The sequence below is a fragment of the Colletotrichum destructivum genome, chromosome 2 (genome assembly GCF_034447905.1).
Source record: "Colletotrichum destructivum chromosome 2, complete sequence".
Taxonomy (NCBI): Eukaryota; Fungi; Ascomycota; class Sordariomycetes; order Glomerellales; family Glomerellaceae; genus Colletotrichum; species Colletotrichum destructivum.
In genome coordinates, this window is record NC_085897.1 from 5,024,044 (window position 1) to 5,042,074 (window position 18,031).

The 18,031-nt window shown below is 52.8% G+C and overlaps 6 protein-coding genes across 6 annotated transcripts; 3 read left to right on the forward strand and 3 right to left on the reverse strand.

The window, feature by feature from the left end:
• Positions 1 to 1,287: 1,287 nt before the first annotated feature.
• On the reverse strand, positions 1,288 to 2,196 carry CDEST_03736 (Putative dienelactone hydrolase, alpha/Beta hydrolase; the record flags this gene model as incomplete). The annotated part of the gene is made up of 1 exon (XM_062919895.1): positions 1,288 to 2,196. One exon carries the CDS (start codon positions 2,194 to 2,196, stop codon positions 1,288 to 1,290), a length of 909 nt encoding a protein of 302 aa, XP_062775946.1.
• Positions 2,197 to 5,705: 3,509 nt separating this feature from the next.
• CDEST_03737 (Putative alpha/beta hydrolase-1) lies at positions 5,706 to 7,079 on the forward strand (the record flags this gene model as incomplete). The annotated part of the gene is made up of 5 exons (XM_062919896.1): positions 5,706 to 5,915; positions 5,975 to 6,084; positions 6,135 to 6,745; positions 6,809 to 6,957; positions 7,008 to 7,079. The coding sequence occupies 5 exons, from the start codon at positions 5,706 to 5,708 to the stop codon at positions 7,077 to 7,079; spliced, it is 1,152 nt and encodes a 383-aa protein (XP_062775947.1).
• Positions 7,080 to 7,758: 679 nt separating this feature from the next.
• On the reverse strand, positions 7,759 to 8,821 carry CDEST_03738 (Putative S-adenosyl-L-methionine-dependent methyltransferase superfamily; the record flags this gene model as incomplete). The annotated part of the gene is made up of 4 exons (XM_062919897.1): positions 7,759 to 7,883; positions 7,939 to 8,241; positions 8,304 to 8,540; positions 8,608 to 8,821. The coding sequence occupies 4 exons, from the start codon at positions 8,819 to 8,821 to the stop codon at positions 7,759 to 7,761; spliced, it is 879 nt and encodes a 292-aa protein (XP_062775948.1).
• Positions 8,822 to 10,065: 1,244 nt separating this feature from the next.
• Positions 10,066 to 10,910, forward strand: CDEST_03739 (uncharacterized protein). The gene has a single exon (XM_062919898.1). The coding sequence runs from the start codon at positions 10,568 to 10,570 to the stop codon at positions 10,754 to 10,756; it is 189 nt and encodes a 62-aa protein (XP_062775949.1). The 5' UTR covers positions 10,066 to 10,567; the 3' UTR covers positions 10,757 to 10,910.
• A 1-nt stretch (position 10,911) lies between these two features.
• On the reverse strand, positions 10,912 to 13,085 carry CDEST_03740 (Putative phoD-like phosphatase, metallophosphatase domain, metallo-dependent phosphatase). Its single transcript, XM_062919899.1, has 2 exons — positions 12,896 to 13,085; positions 10,912 to 12,845 (listed from the first exon to the last, which is right to left on the reverse strand). Exons 1-2 carry the CDS (start codon positions 12,977 to 12,979, stop codon positions 11,238 to 11,240), a joined length of 1,692 nt encoding a protein of 563 aa, XP_062775950.1. The 5' UTR covers positions 12,980 to 13,085; the 3' UTR covers positions 10,912 to 11,237.
• Positions 13,086 to 14,094: 1,009 nt separating this feature from the next.
• Positions 14,095 to 15,907, forward strand: CDEST_03741 (Putative major facilitator, sugar transporter, major facilitator superfamily; the record flags this gene model as incomplete). Its single annotated transcript, XM_062919900.1, has 6 exons — positions 14,095 to 14,321; positions 14,391 to 14,541; positions 14,608 to 14,701; positions 14,767 to 14,984; positions 15,070 to 15,753; positions 15,815 to 15,907. 6 exons carry the CDS (start codon positions 14,095 to 14,097, stop codon positions 15,905 to 15,907), a joined length of 1,467 nt encoding a protein of 488 aa, XP_062775951.1.
• Positions 15,908 to 18,031: the final 2,124 nt, after the last annotated feature.

Here is an 18,031-nt window from a genome sequence, read left to right on the forward strand (position 1 = left end):
ATGGGTCGGATCTGGCCGAGCTGCGCGCTGCTGACAGCCATGTCATCGAAGACGCCCGGAGATAACAACTTTAAGTGCATGCGGCCCCGGCAGATGCACCACCCAGAGGAGAGAGTACGCGTCTGTTGCCAAGACCCCGTGATCGTCGTCAACGCCCAGAAAAGTGGTTGAGCTAGAAACGCCAAATGAACAACAGTCTAACCACCTGGGCCGATCCTCTGGGAATAAGCAGTTGGTGTACCCTGCCAAAAGATACGGGAAGGCTTCGAACACACCAAGACTTCTAGATGGCCAGTGTGCGTCGATCAGCCCAGGTCTGAAGTTGCCCACAGCCCCCTAGGTCACAGCTTGCGATACAGGACCCAGGACCACTGGATTGTCTTATCTTGACAGGCTATTACAAGGGCGCCGCATCCATAGGTTATCGGTAGGATGCCATTTATGGAGATGGGTTCTTGCGAAGTCCGAAAAGGGGAAACAATCATCAAGTCGCCAAGACACCTATGCGACATCACAGTGCGCTACAGGGGATTTTTGCTTCCTTTCACGAAAGCTCCTTAATCGAGTCTTTATCTACATCAGTCCTAGTCAGCAGGGTCATCAGCGTTGCTTTTAACTAGACTTTAACTCCTTAAAGTCCGGCTCATGAGCCAGCTGTGACGCCAGCACAGGCCAAAATCAACGTCGGAACGGTTCTTTGGTCCCACAATGAGGATGCTTCCCCCGCCCAAGAAAGAGGTAGACTCTTGTAAGCAAACCGTCTTGAAAAGCGATTTAGTAGAAACAGACAACAGACGCAGCTGCGACTGGGTCCAGGCTGAGAAGTCTCGCAAGGCCATCCACCATATCACCGAGAGCAGGGGAATCCGGAAACAAGAAAAACATGACGGTCGTCACTATGTGAAAATAGCCATAGGTTTAATCAAATCGGTACAGTCGAGACAACATGGTCTCTATTGGGGTCAACTCAATCTTCAGATGGAGGAGGTCTGACGAATCCTCAAGCAACCACAGCCATACCCACCGGCCGCTGTCGTCTCGTCTCAAAAGAAAAGAGGGAACCCACAAGGACCGGTAAGTAAGTCATCACAGAATGCCTGCATCAGTAGTTGGTCATTTGAGGGAACACATCACGAGAGGCTCAATGTAAGCCAGCGAACGGGGAAAACGGGGGGGGGGGGGGGGGCTTCGAAAAGTCTGCCCATCTCATTGGTGAACTATTTTCTGTCTACTTGGAAGTTTCCTGACGTATGAACAATGAACGGACCCCATGTTGCGAACAGAACCCTAACGGCTCAGATGCTTGTTGAAGAAGGCTGTGATGTTGTCCAGCGCGGGGCCCACGTACGGCTCCCGGTCGTAAAAGTCCATGTGGCGGCCCCCCGGGACGAGGATCTTGGTGGCATTCGCATTCGTTCCCTTGATTTTGTCGTGGATCTTGTCCGTCTGCCATCTGCTGTCGGCGTCCTCGCCCGCGATGAGGAGTGTGGGCTGCGTGAGGTACTGGTCCGTGAACTGCCACGCGTCGAAGCGCAGAATCAGCGGGGTGGACGAGCCGTGCATGACGTTCTGGGAGGTGTTGTAGAAGCCTCGCGGGGTGCGGTAGTAATCCCATGCGTCCACCAGGTCCGGAGGCACATCCGGGCCAGGCTCTGGCACGTATGGGATCATGGTCACGTTGCCGCCGACGGCAGTGCCTTGAAGCCTCTGCCTGGCGTCTTCAATGACGTCGAAGACATCGGATTGGTTGAGGGTGTTCAGCCAGCCTTGGCGGGTGGAATCACCAATGTTGACCAAACTAACTGCTGCCACGGCCTTGATACGGTGGTCCGTGGTGGCAGCAGCGATTCCGTAGCCACCACCGGCACAGATTCCCACAACAACGATGGCATCGGGATCGACGCTTTCGAGGCTCTGGAGGTAGTCGACCGCGGCAGAGACGTCGGACACCCTGGAGTTGGGATCCTCGAGAAAGCGAGGGAGGCCCTCCGAAGTGCCTTGGTAGAGGGCGTCGTAAGCGACGGTCACGTATCCCTGTTGAGACAGGCGCTCAGCGTAGACGTTCGCCGCTTGCTCCTTGACGCCGCCGCCTGGATGGACGACGACAATGCCAGGAGATCTGGCCGGCGCAGAAGGGGGCGTGTGCAGTATGGCGGCAAGGTGAAGACCCCCTTTGAGGAAGCGGACGAGCGACATCTTGTTTGAGGTGGCTAAAAACGATTGATGAACAAAGTCGAAGTTGAAACAGTGGGTTGCGAGATAATTCTGCTGTGGTGAAGACAACCGAGAGCAAAGTGTTGAAGTCGGTCTCGACGGAGCTTGACTTTAAATACACAACCGGCCCAGTACAGCATTTGCAATGTAGATCTAGCAACAGTAGCAAGATGCTGATTGCCAATCCATCCATCAATGGCTTTCACACAGCCCCCTATGCCCAATAAAAGGGGCTACGTCACGGAGCAGCAAGTAATCTGTTGGCCTCCGCGAAGACAGGGAAAACGACCCACGACTCAATATTGCCAAGAGACGAAGGCTGGGTTGCAATGAGTGCTCCCTCTTCTGGTTTATGCCTTCCCTTCCGAGCGATCGTGACGTTACGTACCTTGTCGTACGATCATCTACCACGCCGGCTACTTGGACAAAAGTATCGTGTGTGTGACCGGGCAGGGCGACTTGACTTTCAGGGGATACCGGAGGGCCAGTGTGGAGTGCATGTACGTGTCTGGCCGGCGGGCAACACAACAAGTTGCCATCACAAGCTGCGGTAGTACACTCACACCGTGCCGTGTGTTAGCTACTAAACCCCTCATGGCCGGAACATATGAATGGACAGCAGCTGTGGGTATGGAAGCAAAGGACACCATGGCCTACGGACGCGAGCGAGCTAGAGCAGTTGCTTCAAGCATCAGGCGCAGCGGATAACAACCCGCATTCTCTTTGACTAACTGAGAAACATGCTTTCCAGCATACTAAGTGACTGTTTTTTCTCAGGAAAAGCTTCTGAGCTGGCAAATCCATGTGGTGGTGGGGGAATTGCTGGAGAAACTGGAACGCAAACAAAGCCCTGACCCCGTACTAGATGCTTCCAGCCGACCTTTGAAAGCCAGCGAGAGAGGTATTCTTGCCAAGATGTTCAACAAGTTCATAAAATTGTCCACCGATGCTTCACCTGCACCATTTAGAGTGATTTAGTATCAATCCCACGGGTGCTAACAATCTTCTCAATCCATCCTGTCTTTATGTCTTCCTCTTTTAACGTCACCAAGTAGCCACGTAATAAGTCCTCGACTGTCGATATTTGCATTTATACAACTTCCAGCAGCAGCTCAGCGAGCCCGGGCCAGAAATTACCTAATAACACGCTGCCAAGTGTGACTAAAGACAGTGTGTGTTCTTTGTTGTTATGAATGGGTCCTTGACGCTAGACCTCGCGGATAGTGATGAGAATGAGGATAGCATGAGAAAGCCTGGGACCACTCCCTTATCGGTAGTAGCAGCCGCAAATATTTTTGCTGAAAGTAATACGTTCAACGTCACAGGTTTGTGCAACGGTCTTCACCATAGTATGAACGACCTTGATCCCTACAAGAGGCCGCCCGCCGTTGTTCCCAGAAGCGAGGAATTTGATGTCCTGTTGAAAACGATTCACACAAACCCCTGGGAAAACCATTCAGTCATTAAAATTTTAAAGTCGGATCTCAATCCATACCTCTGCACAGCTATTTAGCCTAAGTTCCTACGAATTGACTCAAAGCGGCTTCTGGTTGCCAGCGTGGAGTTGGCCTGTTGTCAACAAAACAATCCACGTAATAACCAGCGAAACAAAGCACAAAACAAGCAGCAGACAAGAGAATTAGAAGTTGACCACTGTTTAATGTTGCCATCACACGAAGACGAACCCTTTCCATGCCCGAGTCCTGATGAGGCAGGAGATATATGCGCCAGACATGGAGACCACAAATGTCTCGGACAGGTCCCGCCGAAGATGTCGAGAATCAAGGTAATCACGTAGACCCGCGCATTCGTTCTTCAAAGCCAAACCTCTGCAAACAATAGCGGCACAGCACCTTGTTCAACAATGCCACGCGCCAACGGATGACATTTGAGCATGTCAATCTCAGGGAGGAACAGTATGTTGGACTCCCCAATCATCACTTTGGGCCTGGGTGCTTGGCCGCGGGTCGCTTCCCAAGCAGGGCGATGTTGACACCCTTACTCGCAGCACCAGTTGCCCAGGCTTCATCAACCACACATTCTGAGTCTTTTTCAATCCCTTTCATATCGTCCTGTTTGCATGGGGTTTGTTATTCATTTTCACCATCCATCAAACTCGAATACCCCAACGTCCTCGACATTGCTGTTGTCTTGATCACATTCCAACGGCCATTTGAAAGATCGTTACTGCCGTCACCGGCCTGTTCTCGCAGCCCCTCATGATGTCCCAACGGTTTCCGCTCCGTAATACTTCTTAAGAGGCGCTTGGGTTGAGTCCAAAGTGCTTGAAGGCGCCCAACACAGTCTTGGACTGCTCCAGCCAGCTGGCGAGCTATGTCTAGTTTGAGTCAGCCTCCAGACGTCGGGTTGCTGATTTTGTTGGCCAGCCCTCTTGACACATACCAAATCCCCTAGAGTCTCCTGGATGCCTCTGGTATTGATAAAAAAATCATGGCACCCACCGTCATATTTATGGCCACAACTATTCACAAGTAGCCCGGCTCATTCAAGCCCTACAGTCACTGTAGGGCCAACACCCGACGACAGGAAGTTTCCAGCGCCTCAGGTCTGCGAGACCAACACGATGGAGATGAGACGGTGACATGACACAGCAATAAGCCTCAACTGAAATCACTGCTCGATAGAAATTCGTTGCTTCCAACTCACTATTTATCTCTATCGGGTGTAAACCTTACAAAGTCTGATTATAGCAATCTATTAATTAAAAGTAAATGATCTTCAGGCGACCGCCAGAATTTGGAATACCATTTGCTGAGCTTTCCCCATCATTTCTCGTCCGTTGGGGGATCCCGGCTGTGGGGGATTGAACTTAAATAGCAACGAAATTGGTTGACATTGATGACTAGGTCCGTCCCAACGGTGTCGAGGCCAGACGCTCAAACATTAAGCCGACGCGGTTGTCCACTGTTTATGGTTTACTAGACATAAATCTGAGAGGCCAAACAACTCGATTACATCTCCTGGCATCTCCCTCTGCAACAAGCGAGAACGAGCGGCTCCACCGGTTCTGCCGAAGTATTTGTCACCGTTCTACGCAGCACAGACCAGTGATCACCGCCAAGTTGATGTGATGTGAAGTTCTTCATTCCGCATTGTACGATATTTTAGTGTCACGGGCAGGCCGTGTTTGCCAAGATCCCCCTTAGAAGTCTCGGGGGATGGCAACGAAGTCAAGGTTTGCTATCTAGGTATTTGCTGCGCCGAGTTGTCACGTCGGTTTAAGCCGAGCATACGGGGCGCCAATGTAAATTCATCGACATCATTCGGCAGCAGGACTTTGTGTAATTTGTCATTCTGATCAAGAGTCCCGACAGTGCAGAGATGATCGTGTGATCCTCCGAGGTCTCGTCGCTAGTATATAATAGTGTCTTGCCGTTCAAGATACTATGATACTGACCCGACTCGGAGTACCACTCAGTCTTGACGAATCACTCGTCCTTCACTTGAACAGGAACACCAAAGAAGAAACAATGGCACGTCTGAGCACGACTCTATCTTTCCTAGGCCTTGCGGCGATGGTGGCAGCGCGCAAGTGCCAGGAGCTGACTATCTGCCTGGACGTCTCTGCAACTAACCAGGTTTTCAACCTGGCCACGCCCAAGACTGACATCGATGTGACCAACATTCTCTTGGAACTCACGAAGCAAGGGGGTAGCTTTGTGAGCGACATCACAACAGGCGTATGTCAATCACAACCCCCATACGGCGTTCGTAACACCACCGCTGACGTGAAAACCAGGAGGCACAAGTTGGTGGCCAATACGAGTTGGCGGCAACGTACTGCGAGCCCGATGGCGGAAACGCGACCGTCCTCCAAGTGCTGACCCATGGCATCGGCTTCGACCGAAGGTGACTCGAACCCAGCGTATTTTCCTCATGACATCCGCTGAAACCGCCAGCTACTGGGACTTTCCCGCGAATAACCACAACTACAGCTACACCAAAACGGCCGTCGACGACTACGGATACGCGACGCTCGCCTTTGACCGCCTCGGCGTGGGCGCCTCCTCCCACGGCGAGCCGGTGTCGGAGATTCAGCAGACCCTGGAACTCGCCGCCCTCAGGGCCTTGACGGAACGGCTCCGCGCTAGCACCATCCCTGGGCTCGAGTATAAGCGCTTCAAAAAGATCGTCCACGTCGGCCACAGCTTCGGTGCAATCCAAACATACGGCCTAACAGTCAACGACAGCGGGTGTTCGCTCTCTGACGGCATCGTCCTGACCGGTTTCACGCAGAACGCGACTTTCCTGCCGTACTTCGTCCTCGGCGGGGGGTTCGTCCAGGCAAACTCGCTCCCCGGGCTGTCCCACTACGCTCTGGGGTACGTGGCGCCCGCGTCGGTAAGCGGCGGGCAGGTCAACTTCTTCGCCCCCGGGGCGTTCGACCCCGAGATCCTGCGGGCGGCGTACCAGGGCGGACAGCCGGCGGCCCTGGGGGAGCTGTTGACTATCGGCGGCAGCACCGGACTTCCCAGCTCGTTCACCGGGCCTGCGCTAGTCGTCACTGGTGGTGAGTGGAGTTATCTCCGATTTGTTCCCAGTTGACGGGGCGGCTGACACGGATGCACTGTAGACCGAGATATCCCTTTCTGTGGCGGCAACTGCTCGGCAACCGGGAACCCTGCGTTGAAGTCTATCCTCGACACTTCGGCCAGTTTCCTGCAGGCGGCCAGCCCGTTCGAGTCTTACGTCGTTGCTGGGGCCGGCCATGGTCTGGCGTTGGTGAGTTGAAGTACCTGGGTACGAAGAGAACATGTCTGACAGCAGTCTAGGAGTACTCGCATGTTGAGACAACCGGCAAGATTCTCGATTTCTTTGTCAAGAACGGCCTGGCTGCGCGGTAGACGAAGATTTCAGATGGAACACCTTGAGGCATTTCGAGTACGGAATCGCTGTAGATGTCTCGATAAATCTCACCCAAGCGACTGACCTTTCGATCCCTTACAGCAGCTTGCCTCGTGACGCGACTGTCTATGGACAATACAGGACATTCACGGATCCCGACGGCACCAAGAAAAAACAATCCATCTTAATGATATTGGTTAATACTAGCTGCGTGCGGAAACCCACTCAAGATAGAAATATACAATCGGACGTTAGATGATTAAAACTACTCTAGAGCAGGGTTCTATAATCATATGGTGATGGACGCATCCGCGAACAATCCGAGGGCTGAGTCAACGATCGAAAAACAGTCTCGGCTAAGAGGAAAAGGACTACTTCTCAACATACTATGCAGTCTAGTAGAGGCATAATTGTCACTTCCCTAATATTAACAATCTGCAAGAGATTATTTGAGAACTAACATGGCGGCTACGACAAAACGAAAGGGCAGAGTGAACCTGGGAGCTTGAATATGAATTATGATCCCCCTCCCGAGAATAGATTTGCTCAATCTAACGAAAGTTGTGAAATTGTTTTGGGAACGATGTCACAACATTGAATTATTCGCCAACGTAGGACTCTGCTATCAAAGTGAATTGAAGAGTTGCTGTTGGCGATTGAACTGCATTTCACATCCACTCACGCCATCGGCTTCTGAGCGTAGTAAATATTGGCTGGAAAATAGCCGCCCTGCTCGGTCATCTCCTTCACGTATCTCGCCTCCAAGTTGGTGTAGATCTTGGGGTCAAGATCGGGGCATATCACTATCAATCATGTTAGTCTTCAGGATAGTCGTTGATCGTCTGTGTGCCGACCTACTTTTGGCGCTGCGCGCAACGAGAGGTATCATATGCATGAAGGGCTCGATGGAAGATCTCACGGCGGCCTCGTCGCTGTGCACTCTACCAATACCGCACTCGACTTTTTCAACCGTGACGTTCTGGAGACCGGCCTTCTTCATCGAGCCTGGGATCTTGCTGGCGTAGTTGCGGTCCATGCCCTGCTTCTCAAACATGTAGCCAATCATTTGGACCAAGTCTTGTAGCGCCTGAGGTTGCTCCGACTGGCCGGGGATGATGTCTAATTCCATAACCTGCAGCCAGCCGCCCGGTGCCAGGGTGTCTGTAGCTGTCAAGATCGAAGCACAGGCAGAGTCGGCAATCAGAGGCTAACAGAACACGTACCGGCCAGGTTCGCCACAGCTTGCTGGACCCCGGATCGTTGGGCGCTGTGGAGGACGTTCCGGACGTGGGTCAGATCGAACCGACCCCTGAGTTCCGCTGCGGGGGGGTCGCACACGTCCTGGGTTACGTAGCGGATGTTTCCTTGGGGCGATTTGGGCAGGAAGACGGTTGAAACATCTGCGCCGACCATCTGCGCCGACGGCGGGACCTGTTTGTGCAGGTCGCGAAGAAGCGTCCCTAGGTGTTATTTGCATGTCAGGTACGTTCGATATGTAAGTTGAGGGCTGTGATGGATGAGACATACCGTCGGCACAGCCCATGTCGAGGACCTTCACTCCATCTTTGGTGAGGTCAACTGGGGCAAAGGTGATTTGGTCTTGCAGGCACATTTGGATCCAGCGGTGTTGGACTTGTAGCCTTGTGATTTCGGCTTGGACATCGCCCACCATGGCCAAATATTGGTTTTTGCTTTGACCGTTTTCGGTGCGGCTACCGTTTTCGCCATTTTGAGCAGGCATATTAGAGGCACTTCGAAACTAAGGAATAAAGAACCGTAGGAAGAGTAACTAGTAATTGCGCTTGTGAATTTTGTCTTCTCCTCAACACACATAACGAGACCAGGAAGCAACCCGGAGGCCTTTATATAGGTTTTCAATTCTCATCGCACGATGGATCACAAGCTCAATCGGAGGCCGAATACGAATAGCCAGCACAATGAACAGCTGAGGAGACTCCCGGAAAAGATGACGGCCAAACTAAGGTTGTGGAGGGCAAAAACACTGTTCCATGATGCCTTCGTTGAACTTTTGCTGCCGACTTTTGGCCTTGCCGAAAGCATGCTGTTCGGACAGAAGAATGCCGATGTGAACTGGTGGCTGCAGGAGTAGCGAAGTTTCAGCAGACGGGAAAACACAACTTCACAAGGAAACGCACGAGGCCGAGGAAGCGAGCTTGGAGTTGCGAGCCTGGAGTTACGAGGTGATTACGATAGCGATAGCGATAGCGACTGTTGAAGAGTTGAGGGAACCGGCTCACTGTTCTTGGGAACGCAATAGACAGCATTAACAGACCTTGTCGTCTTCAAATGCTCCGATGAAGTCACTTCGGCCGATGAGTCGGCTGGTTGTTGCTGAACGATGACAATGTTGCTCACATAAAAGGCGTGACACGTGTTGGTGGGCGGGATCGGGCCATTCCTCGGTGCGTTTGTTTCTTCAACTCGCTCACCCAATCAACCGGCGGAATGCGTTTGCAACTCGGGGACGGGTGGTGTCTGCCGCCGAGATGCTCAGATGATCTCAATTTGCCTTCCAGCATGCATGAGTAAGCATGCAGAAACCCGCCGGCCCAGTCAGTCTCTCATGGCGAAAATCAGACACTGCAGATCTCAACCAGAAAGGCAGGTCGTTTGTGGACTCTCTGGACTCTTATTGAGCCAATCCTTGAGGTAAAGTGAGTCTCCGATGGACCTGCATCGCTCACATGGCGATGCTACGGGCTCGGTGGAAACAATTGGGTTACAGCGCTGTGTCACATCGGCCGAGCCAAGCGGCAGATCCATGCCCTGCGACGTGAGCACGAGTAGCGGCGCGCATCTTCACAAACTTGAAACGGGAGAGCCCCAATCTTGAGCCAAATAAGCAAAAGTCACGTCACGCCATCCCTGGCCGCTGCCACGTTCTCAGAGAACCGCAAAGAGGGGGGAGGGGATCGCTTAAGTGGCCACCGGTCTCATCTCCCAACTTCCCATAGATGGCACTCATTTACTCGGGGGGCACGACACTGAAGGTCTGTCTTCCTCTCTGAAATACCCTCTCAAATACCTCTCTGACCCATGCGAGATTCCTAAGCGAGTCAAGTCTGGGCGATCCTTCTCCCCATCGTGCTGCTGCAAGGACTGTCCGAAGATCCGAATCTCTCAAGCTCATTGGCTCCACCTCAAGACAATCAAGGTTTGATGATTGATTAAGAGCATCCAATCTTACTCAACCTGCCGCTGTGCCGCCGTGCCGCATCGGTTTTCGTTTTTCGCTTTAATAAGCCCCGGGAGGCACCTTCTCCCCTCTCCTCCCTCTTCGAAAAGAGCTTCGCGTTCTGTGTTTGGTACTGCAGTCGAGAGAAGGAGAGATAAACGTGTTGGGTCTCGTCGTTCTGTCATCTGCAAGTTCACCTTGGATACGCCACCACGATCCTTCACCGTGAACTCCGAGTCCTAGACAACATCAACTTGTCATACACACATCTACATCACCTACACCCACAAGATGAAGGCAACACTCGCTTACATCGTTGCCGCGGGCCTCCTCGGGGCCGCGCAGGCAGCAATCACCCCGGTTAATAACATCATCCGCCACGAGTACAACTTGAACGCGAGGGCGGGCGTCCACGGCAACCTCGAACGGGAGGAGGCCGGGTTCAACGCCGACACCGACATCCTGCAGCCTGTCGTCTAATAAGAACACGAACAAACGTCGACACCCATACGTGCACCGTCGCGGTCGACGAGGCGGAGACCGACTATCACCGAACCCGACTCTTGATCAGGCACGACTTGTAACGTCGATGTCACGAGTCGCTCGGCATCAACACACAACACTTGTTCACTTCGAATTACGGCATGCTTTCAAACATGCATTTCAGGGAATAGCGATTGGGCGTTTGGGCGGAAGCTGAGATGCTCACTGGGCGTTTGGGAAGGAAGAGGGAACTTTATATTCAATCGGCTTGGAAAACATTGACCGCGAACGTACCGCATGTCGAAGATGCTTGAGAGGGCAATGCAGATCATGGGGAATGCACGAACCAAGCAGTCCATCGAGAGGGGAACATGAATGCTCAGAGTTGAACGTTTCGAGATTTCCATTGATGATGCGCCAGTGTTGACCATTCCTCCTTGCGAGCGTGCCATGCATACCTTGACGTTCCGACTCCTGGCTAAAAGCCAACAGGGCTCCTCGTATACTCCCACACATAATCCCATACCTTTCCCCCATCGACGACGAGGTCATACTTGACCTTGAGACGATTGGGCTCCGACGTGTCGAAGCTGACCTTGCCGAACTTCGAGTTACCCCACGGATGGGAGTAGACCGAGACGTCCGTATCCTCGATCTGCCGGTGGAACCGATCAAACGGCTCGTAGAACTGGTTCAGTGGCGACGTCGAGAACTCAATGACCGCCTTGCCGCCCTTTTCGTTAGGCGGGAACACCGTCGTCGCATGTTCATGGCGGTCCTGTACGAAACCGACCTCTGGATTAGTTGCTGATATCACACCCTGGAATCCATTTAAGCGGGACAGAACACCACTTACCCCGCTCAAGATGATGACGCCGTCTGTCTGTCTCATCTCGTCCAAGACCATGTCTCGCTCCCAAAGGTACCCGGCCCAGCTATCAGCCGCATCCGCGCCCCTCCAGTTTCGGGTGAATGGCACGCTACTGACGACCACCTTCCACGCTTTTTCAGTCCTCAGCCAGCGCTGCAGGTCGGACAGCTGCGCGGGGCCGAGCATCGTCTTTCCGGGACCGTCTTCCAAGGCCTCGGCGGACCGGTAGCGACGCGTGTCGAGCACGAAGAACGACACGTCCCCGCGGCGGAACGTGTAGTACGTCTCGCCCAGGCCGAACTGCGAAGCGGGGTTGGCGTGTCCGTGGTATGCCCAGAACGGCCGCATCGCGGACTGGTACAGGCCCGTCTCGTTCGCCGCCCAGTCGTTGATGATCTCGTGGTCGTCGTATACGTGCAGCCACGGCAGCGAACGCAGCGCAGGCGACCAGCTGGGCGAGGCGTAGACTTGGCGGTATGCGGTCGTGTAGTGCTCCGTCGTCCAGCCAAGCGCGACTGGCAGGTCGATGTAGATGAAGTCGCCGAGGAAGAGCATCATGTCGGCCGGGTCTGTCGCCAGGTAGTGGTCCAGGTGCTCCAGGCCTCGAATGCGCAGAGCGTGGTCTGCCGGACTGTACGGGTAGAAGGGCTTGATGCAGCTTGTCGAGATGAGACTCCAGCGTTTCGGTGATGCTGCGGCGGTTCTGAAGACACCCGAATGGCTCGCGTTGGTGCCGTAGGTGTATTCCGTGTCTGGCTCGAGGCCATCGAGAGAAAATGTCCCGACGTAATCGTTCGATTCGGCCACAGATATTGTCGTCGACCTTGGCGGTTCGTCGCCAGAACGCAACGATGGACTCCAAGTGATCTCGACATATGTGATGGGGGAAATGGGGGAACGCACGACTACTCTCGCCGTTGTTTCGTCAACGTAGCCAAGCCGAGAGAAGAAGAGCTCGTTGCTCTGGTGTGCGAAGTGTCCCCTGTACAGAAAATCCCACACCGCGCCCAACGATAACAAGTTCAAAACAACTGTGCTGAAGCTTGCAAGGGGTGACGTTCGATCGACACATCCAAGGAGTAATATGAGCACTGGATGGCGTCTCTTCGGAGATCTGGCTGGTCCTGTGGGCAGAAGCAACCGGAGCAGGATTCCCCCGATATACAGTGCTAAACTTCCATAGATACGATTCAAATATCGCTTGCCGAGAGGGTGCTAGTAGCTTGTTAGAAGACGAGGAACTTTTTCGCCCTGAAAATACGTACGAATCGTGTGAACAAGATGGCAGTGGCTCTTAAGGTGAGTGTTGCAACCGCCAAGATGGCATCCAAGACCCCGTCAAGTGCCATGTCCAAACAGACCTTGATTTGTTAATGAGACAGTCTCTCCGCAGCTGTTCACTCCAGTGACAAACGTCTTTTTCGCACACGCAAAGTGATGGATACTGAAGTCAAGTGTAGTGTTGTAACTCAAGATCGATTCTCAGCCCTTGCCCAATCCCAACCGTACTCATTTTCCCGGTTGCCGATTGAGTGAGACTCCGACGACCGGAGCCGTCCGGAGCAAGATCCGTTCTGCTGCTGAGTGGAGTTGAACGTCCAACTTGTCATGCTTCCAATGATCTACACACGTGCGAGGTTGCTCACAGCTTACCATCCATCAGACATTGCTCCTATCAGTGTCCCACAGGTCAGTCCACATCCCGGACCACTTGGCCTCCCAATCTGCACATACGCGATGCTCGGAACCGAAGCGAACCTCGCCAAAGGATCCGAGTACTGGAGCTGTGAAAAGTCGATGGGCGGACCGCGAACTGCGGGGACCGGGACCCCGCCCCGATGGACGTCTGATACGAGCGTATCCCGCCACGTGGGCGGCTGGTTGACGACGGCCACGCACCAGACGCGGCGGAGATCCACCGGGATCGTTGCGGAGATGTGCCGAAGCCAAGTCTCCAAGACTAGTCAAAGCTTGTTTTTGCGGCCCGGTCGAGGAAGTCAACGTCCACGACTCCAAGGAGTCGATAGCAAGATATTCTTTCGGATGTTTTACCCGGCGGTACCCGTATCTCGGTCATGTTCCGTGGGACTGTTATCAAGCCTCTATGACGATATGATTCCGTTTGAGCACGTGTCTCGGCCATAGCCTCCGATGAACTGAGTGAAATGCTCTAGTGAAGAGTGAAATCAGGTCAAAATTTTCTTCTCTTACAGAACGTGTGGAGAATAGCGACAGGTTGATGATCAAAGCCCATTGAACTCACGCGTCCCGAGTGCTCGGTACAGGCAAGGATGCCACGTGCTATTTGAAAATGGTCATCAAGTCAACAGTATCTACCATATATATATATATGTGTGTGTCTTTCATATCTCCCTAGATGACTTGACGAATTTGCCTTGTTCAATTGCCAACGAGCATCATCTATTCTGTTGGACCAGCTGCCACTTTCCATCAAAGAGCCACAATGGAGGCCGCACCCCAAGCTGCAGCAACCTACGAGGCCGCCGATGACGCGGTCAAGAGAGATGTTGGCGTCTTTTCAACTGAGCGCGACGATGACTCGTCTCAGAAAGCCGAGGCCCCCGTCAGAACAGCTGGAAAGCTCGATGTCCTCGTCCAAGGCGTTGCTCTATTTTCGGACGGATACAACATCCAGATCATTGGGTACATGAACACTGTTCTGGCGAAGCTGTAAGTTCCAGACCTTCGTTAACTGTATCATGTTACTGTTGAAAATAAGTCTCTAACGCCCTTGGCCAGCTACCCGAAGCAGATGACCAACACCATCAAGACCAGGCTGTCCAACTCAATCCTGGTTGGTGACATCTTTGGCATGCTGATCTTTGGACTCTGCATCGACAAGTTCGGTCGAAGAGTGGGCATCATCCTCACGACTCTCTTCCTCGTTCTCGTAAGTTCCGGTAATATGGTAATACGTTCTTAGTAAGCCTGTTCCCGCTGATGAACGGGAAACCAGGGTATTGTCATCGCAACTGCAGCTCACGGAACGTCCGTAGAAGGCATGTTCTGGATGATGGTCATTGGCCGTGGCGTCGCAGGTGTTGGTGCCAGTAGGTCAAGACAAACAACACCTTTTTGACAGTAAAAGAAGTCCCTAATGCTGATGGTCCGCAAGGTAGCAAATACACCGTCTGCACCTCCCAGGCGCTAGAATGCGCCGACAGTACGGAGGCGATGAGAAGGCGACGTGGTATGCTGGTTGCCGTGTCCACCAACGCCGCCATCATCTCCGGGTTTGTCGGGTCCAGCATCGTCTCCCTAATTGTAATTGCGGCGTACAACGACGAGGCCAGTGATGGCATCTGGCGCATCTGCTTCGGTATCGGCATTTTCGTAAGCTCACTGTCTCATCCTGACCACAGTCCTCCGCTTCCAGGGAATCCCTTGTGGTCAGGTTCAAAGGCTAATACCCTTTCAGTTGCCGTTGGTCATCTTCTTCTTTAGACTGAGACTCGTCGACTCGCAGCAGTATCAGAAGCACGCCATCCAGAAGAACATCCCGTACTGGCTCGCCATCAAGTTCTACTGGAAGGCCCTTCTCGGCTGCTGCAGCGCTTGGTTCCTCTACGACGCGGTCGTCTACCCCTTCAACCTGCTAGCCCCAACACTCGTGTCCGGCTTCTCCTCCCAACAGACCATGATCGAGTCCATCGGCTGGTCGGCCCTTATCAACGCCTTCGCCCTCCCGGGCGCCTTCATCGGCGCCCTCTTGATGGACCGCCTCGGACGCCGCCAGACGTACGCCCTCGGTTGGGCCATCGTCTGCGTGTTCGGGTTCGCCATCGGCGGCAGCATGATACAGCTGAACAACGTCTTCCCGCTCTTCGTCACGCTCTACAGCTTCTTTCAGACTTTCCTGTCCGTCAGGCCCAGGGACTGCAACTTCCTCGTCTCAAGCAAGTCGTTTCCCACGCCGCTGCAGGGCCATTTCCTTGGCTTTGCGGCGGCTGTTGGGAAGGCTGGAGCTGCAATCGGCACAACGGCGCTCAGCGCGGCGCTGGCGAGTTACGATGATCGACTGAAGGGGCAGCAGGCCATATTCCTCATCGGCAGCGGCATCTCGGTCGTCAGCACCCTCTGTGTCTGGTTTCTCATTCCCGACGTAAGCTTTTTTTTTTTTCTCTGTTCGGCTAGCAGATCGCCTCCCCAACTAACTCCCTCAGGCACCCAAGCACCTGGAAGATGAAGACGTCCGATTCAAGAAGTACCTCAAGGCGAACGGCTACGACACTAGCCAGATGGGACTGAAAGCATGAGACCGGTTGCACTGTATCATGCACAGTGACGAAAGATTGTCCTATGCATAAGGTCATCCCACGGTACCCTCCAAACACTCGCGCTACAAAATCTTTTCTAATCATCAAGAATACAACACTGCTTCTAAGCCAAGTATCTTCTTGAAATGCCTCCAACTTGGCTCACAGGTCCTGGTACCTCTCCCATCTCGCAAGCAAGTCATCATGTATACCGGTCTCCGCAATGCTTCCCTCATTGGATCACGAATACCATCGATAGCCTGTGAGGCTGTGCGCAATGATGTGTGTCCCCCGGTCCGGTCTTCAAAGCATCCAAAGCATGCTGGATGCTCGCCTTCGTCTAGGTGCTTACGGCACTTGTGGCCTCATCCATGATAAGGCTCGCAGGGTTCTTGCTGAACATCCGCGCGATGGTCAATCGCTGGACTTCTTCGCCTGATAGCTTCACGCCCAGCTCGCTAACGGATATCTGCTCTGTGGTGATGGCGTGAAACTGGACCCATAATTTAGTGCGCCAATTGCGTCTGGGGGGTAGAGCGATTTGCCCATCACAACAAACAAGGTTATAGGGGTAAGCTTTATACCCCTTGACGCTACCCTGCATACAACCTTATGACTTGTAGAATTACAGTACATCCTACCGGGGGAAACTGCCCAACAGATCAACAGGCTGCCAGACGTACAGCATCGCGAATGTTGACTAAACCCAAATGAGCGGGAAGGTAAGTGTGGGAGCGGATAGAAGATCCCTGACTAGAGGTATAAAACTTCGGCCAAATACCATCGTATCTGCACTCAAAAGTAAATAACTTAGTACCAGGCAAAAGCTGCGGGAAGCTCAGCCAGGCTCCAATGGGAAAGTTGAGACAGTCAATAGATGGACCAGTCATATCAGGCGGATCCATACTCGTCAGTCCAGCCATATCACAGCCATGTTCACCAGCTGCCCCGTTAAGAGCTTCCTTCTACACATCAGAATCACAACCGAATAGCCGCACCCAAGTTGTGCCTAATCGATCACTCGAGTGACCCTGGTGAGAGCAACAAAAATAAAACTCTCTATCTAAGTTTTTGGAGCTTTTGCTTTTGTTAGCCTGCGGAGAAAATACTCCGATTTCAAGCGACCTTGCCGCTATTCAAAGTTGTGATTTTACGTAGTTGTGGGCCAGAGTCCCATGATACCAGGCTAAAGGTGGGACTTCCATCTTTTACTTAATATCAGTTCTGCTATGTGACATGAATGTGCCACGCGTCAGGGTTTTGGTTTGTGTTGGTGTAGCAGATAACAATGCCAGGAAGGCGATTGAGGTTTGACATTGTGGTACAGGGGGGGGGGGGGGGGGGGGATATGGGTAAGTTTTATGCCTCCTCTCACGTCTACCCTGTGTAATCTTCTGACTGCTAGAATCCCGGTACATCTTTCAACCTTTAGTTTCACTGCCCAACCAGGCCAAAAGTCAAGACATAGTTCTGTGATTGAAAGCAAAGGTTTTATCCCCATGTCAAGTAGAATGTAGAGGTGCAGCTACCCTTATCTCCACCACAGTACGTCTGATTGTTGAACTACTCAGGGTTCACGCCAGCTAGTCATCGTTTTTGACAAGGGCTAGACTACTCAGTCTTACCCTGCGCAATACCAGGCCTGGAGATCAAACTTATCGCAGAACAGAGCATGCCCTCAGTTTGCAGGAGTCACCCCCTCAGGCTCTGTATATGCTCTTTCATCCAGTTCCAGCAGCGTTCTACAGATATGGGCAAGTGCGGCTAGAGTTTTTATTTTTTTCTCTTTGAAGGACTACTTAAGGTGTTGATGAAGGAGTGAACTCTGATTTTAAGCGTTGGTCTCACAGGATCACTCGAGCGAGCTTACGAAAAGGTAGACGTGTCTCTTTTCATGGTCAATGGCGTGTAGAAGGAATTTTCAACGCATTAGGAAACTCGTAGCGGGCGGCCATGACATGGCTAGCCTGACGGGAACGATTCCGGATGATCTGATTGACCCTTTCATTAGCCTTCTCAAATTTTTCATCAGAATCAGGCAACCAACATGAAGCCAAAGCCTCCTTTCCCCTTGCTATCCCCTCGACTGCAAGCTGGAGTGCAGGGCACTAGCCGATAGAGGCC

Excerpts from the sequence above, each read along its gene's own strand:
- CDEST_03739 (XM_062919898.1), top strand. The coding sequence starts at position 10,568 with ATGAAGGCAACACTCGCTTACATCGTTGCCGCGGGCCTCCTCGGGGCC.
- CDEST_03740 (XM_062919899.1), bottom strand. The coding sequence starts at position 12,979 with ATGGCACTTGACGGGGTCTTGGATGCCATCTTGGCGGTTGCAACACTC. Across the intron at positions 12,846-12,895 it reads CCATCTTGTTCACACGATTC|CACCCTCTCGGCAAGCGATA; the intron begins GTACGTATTTTC and ends ACAAGCTACTAG.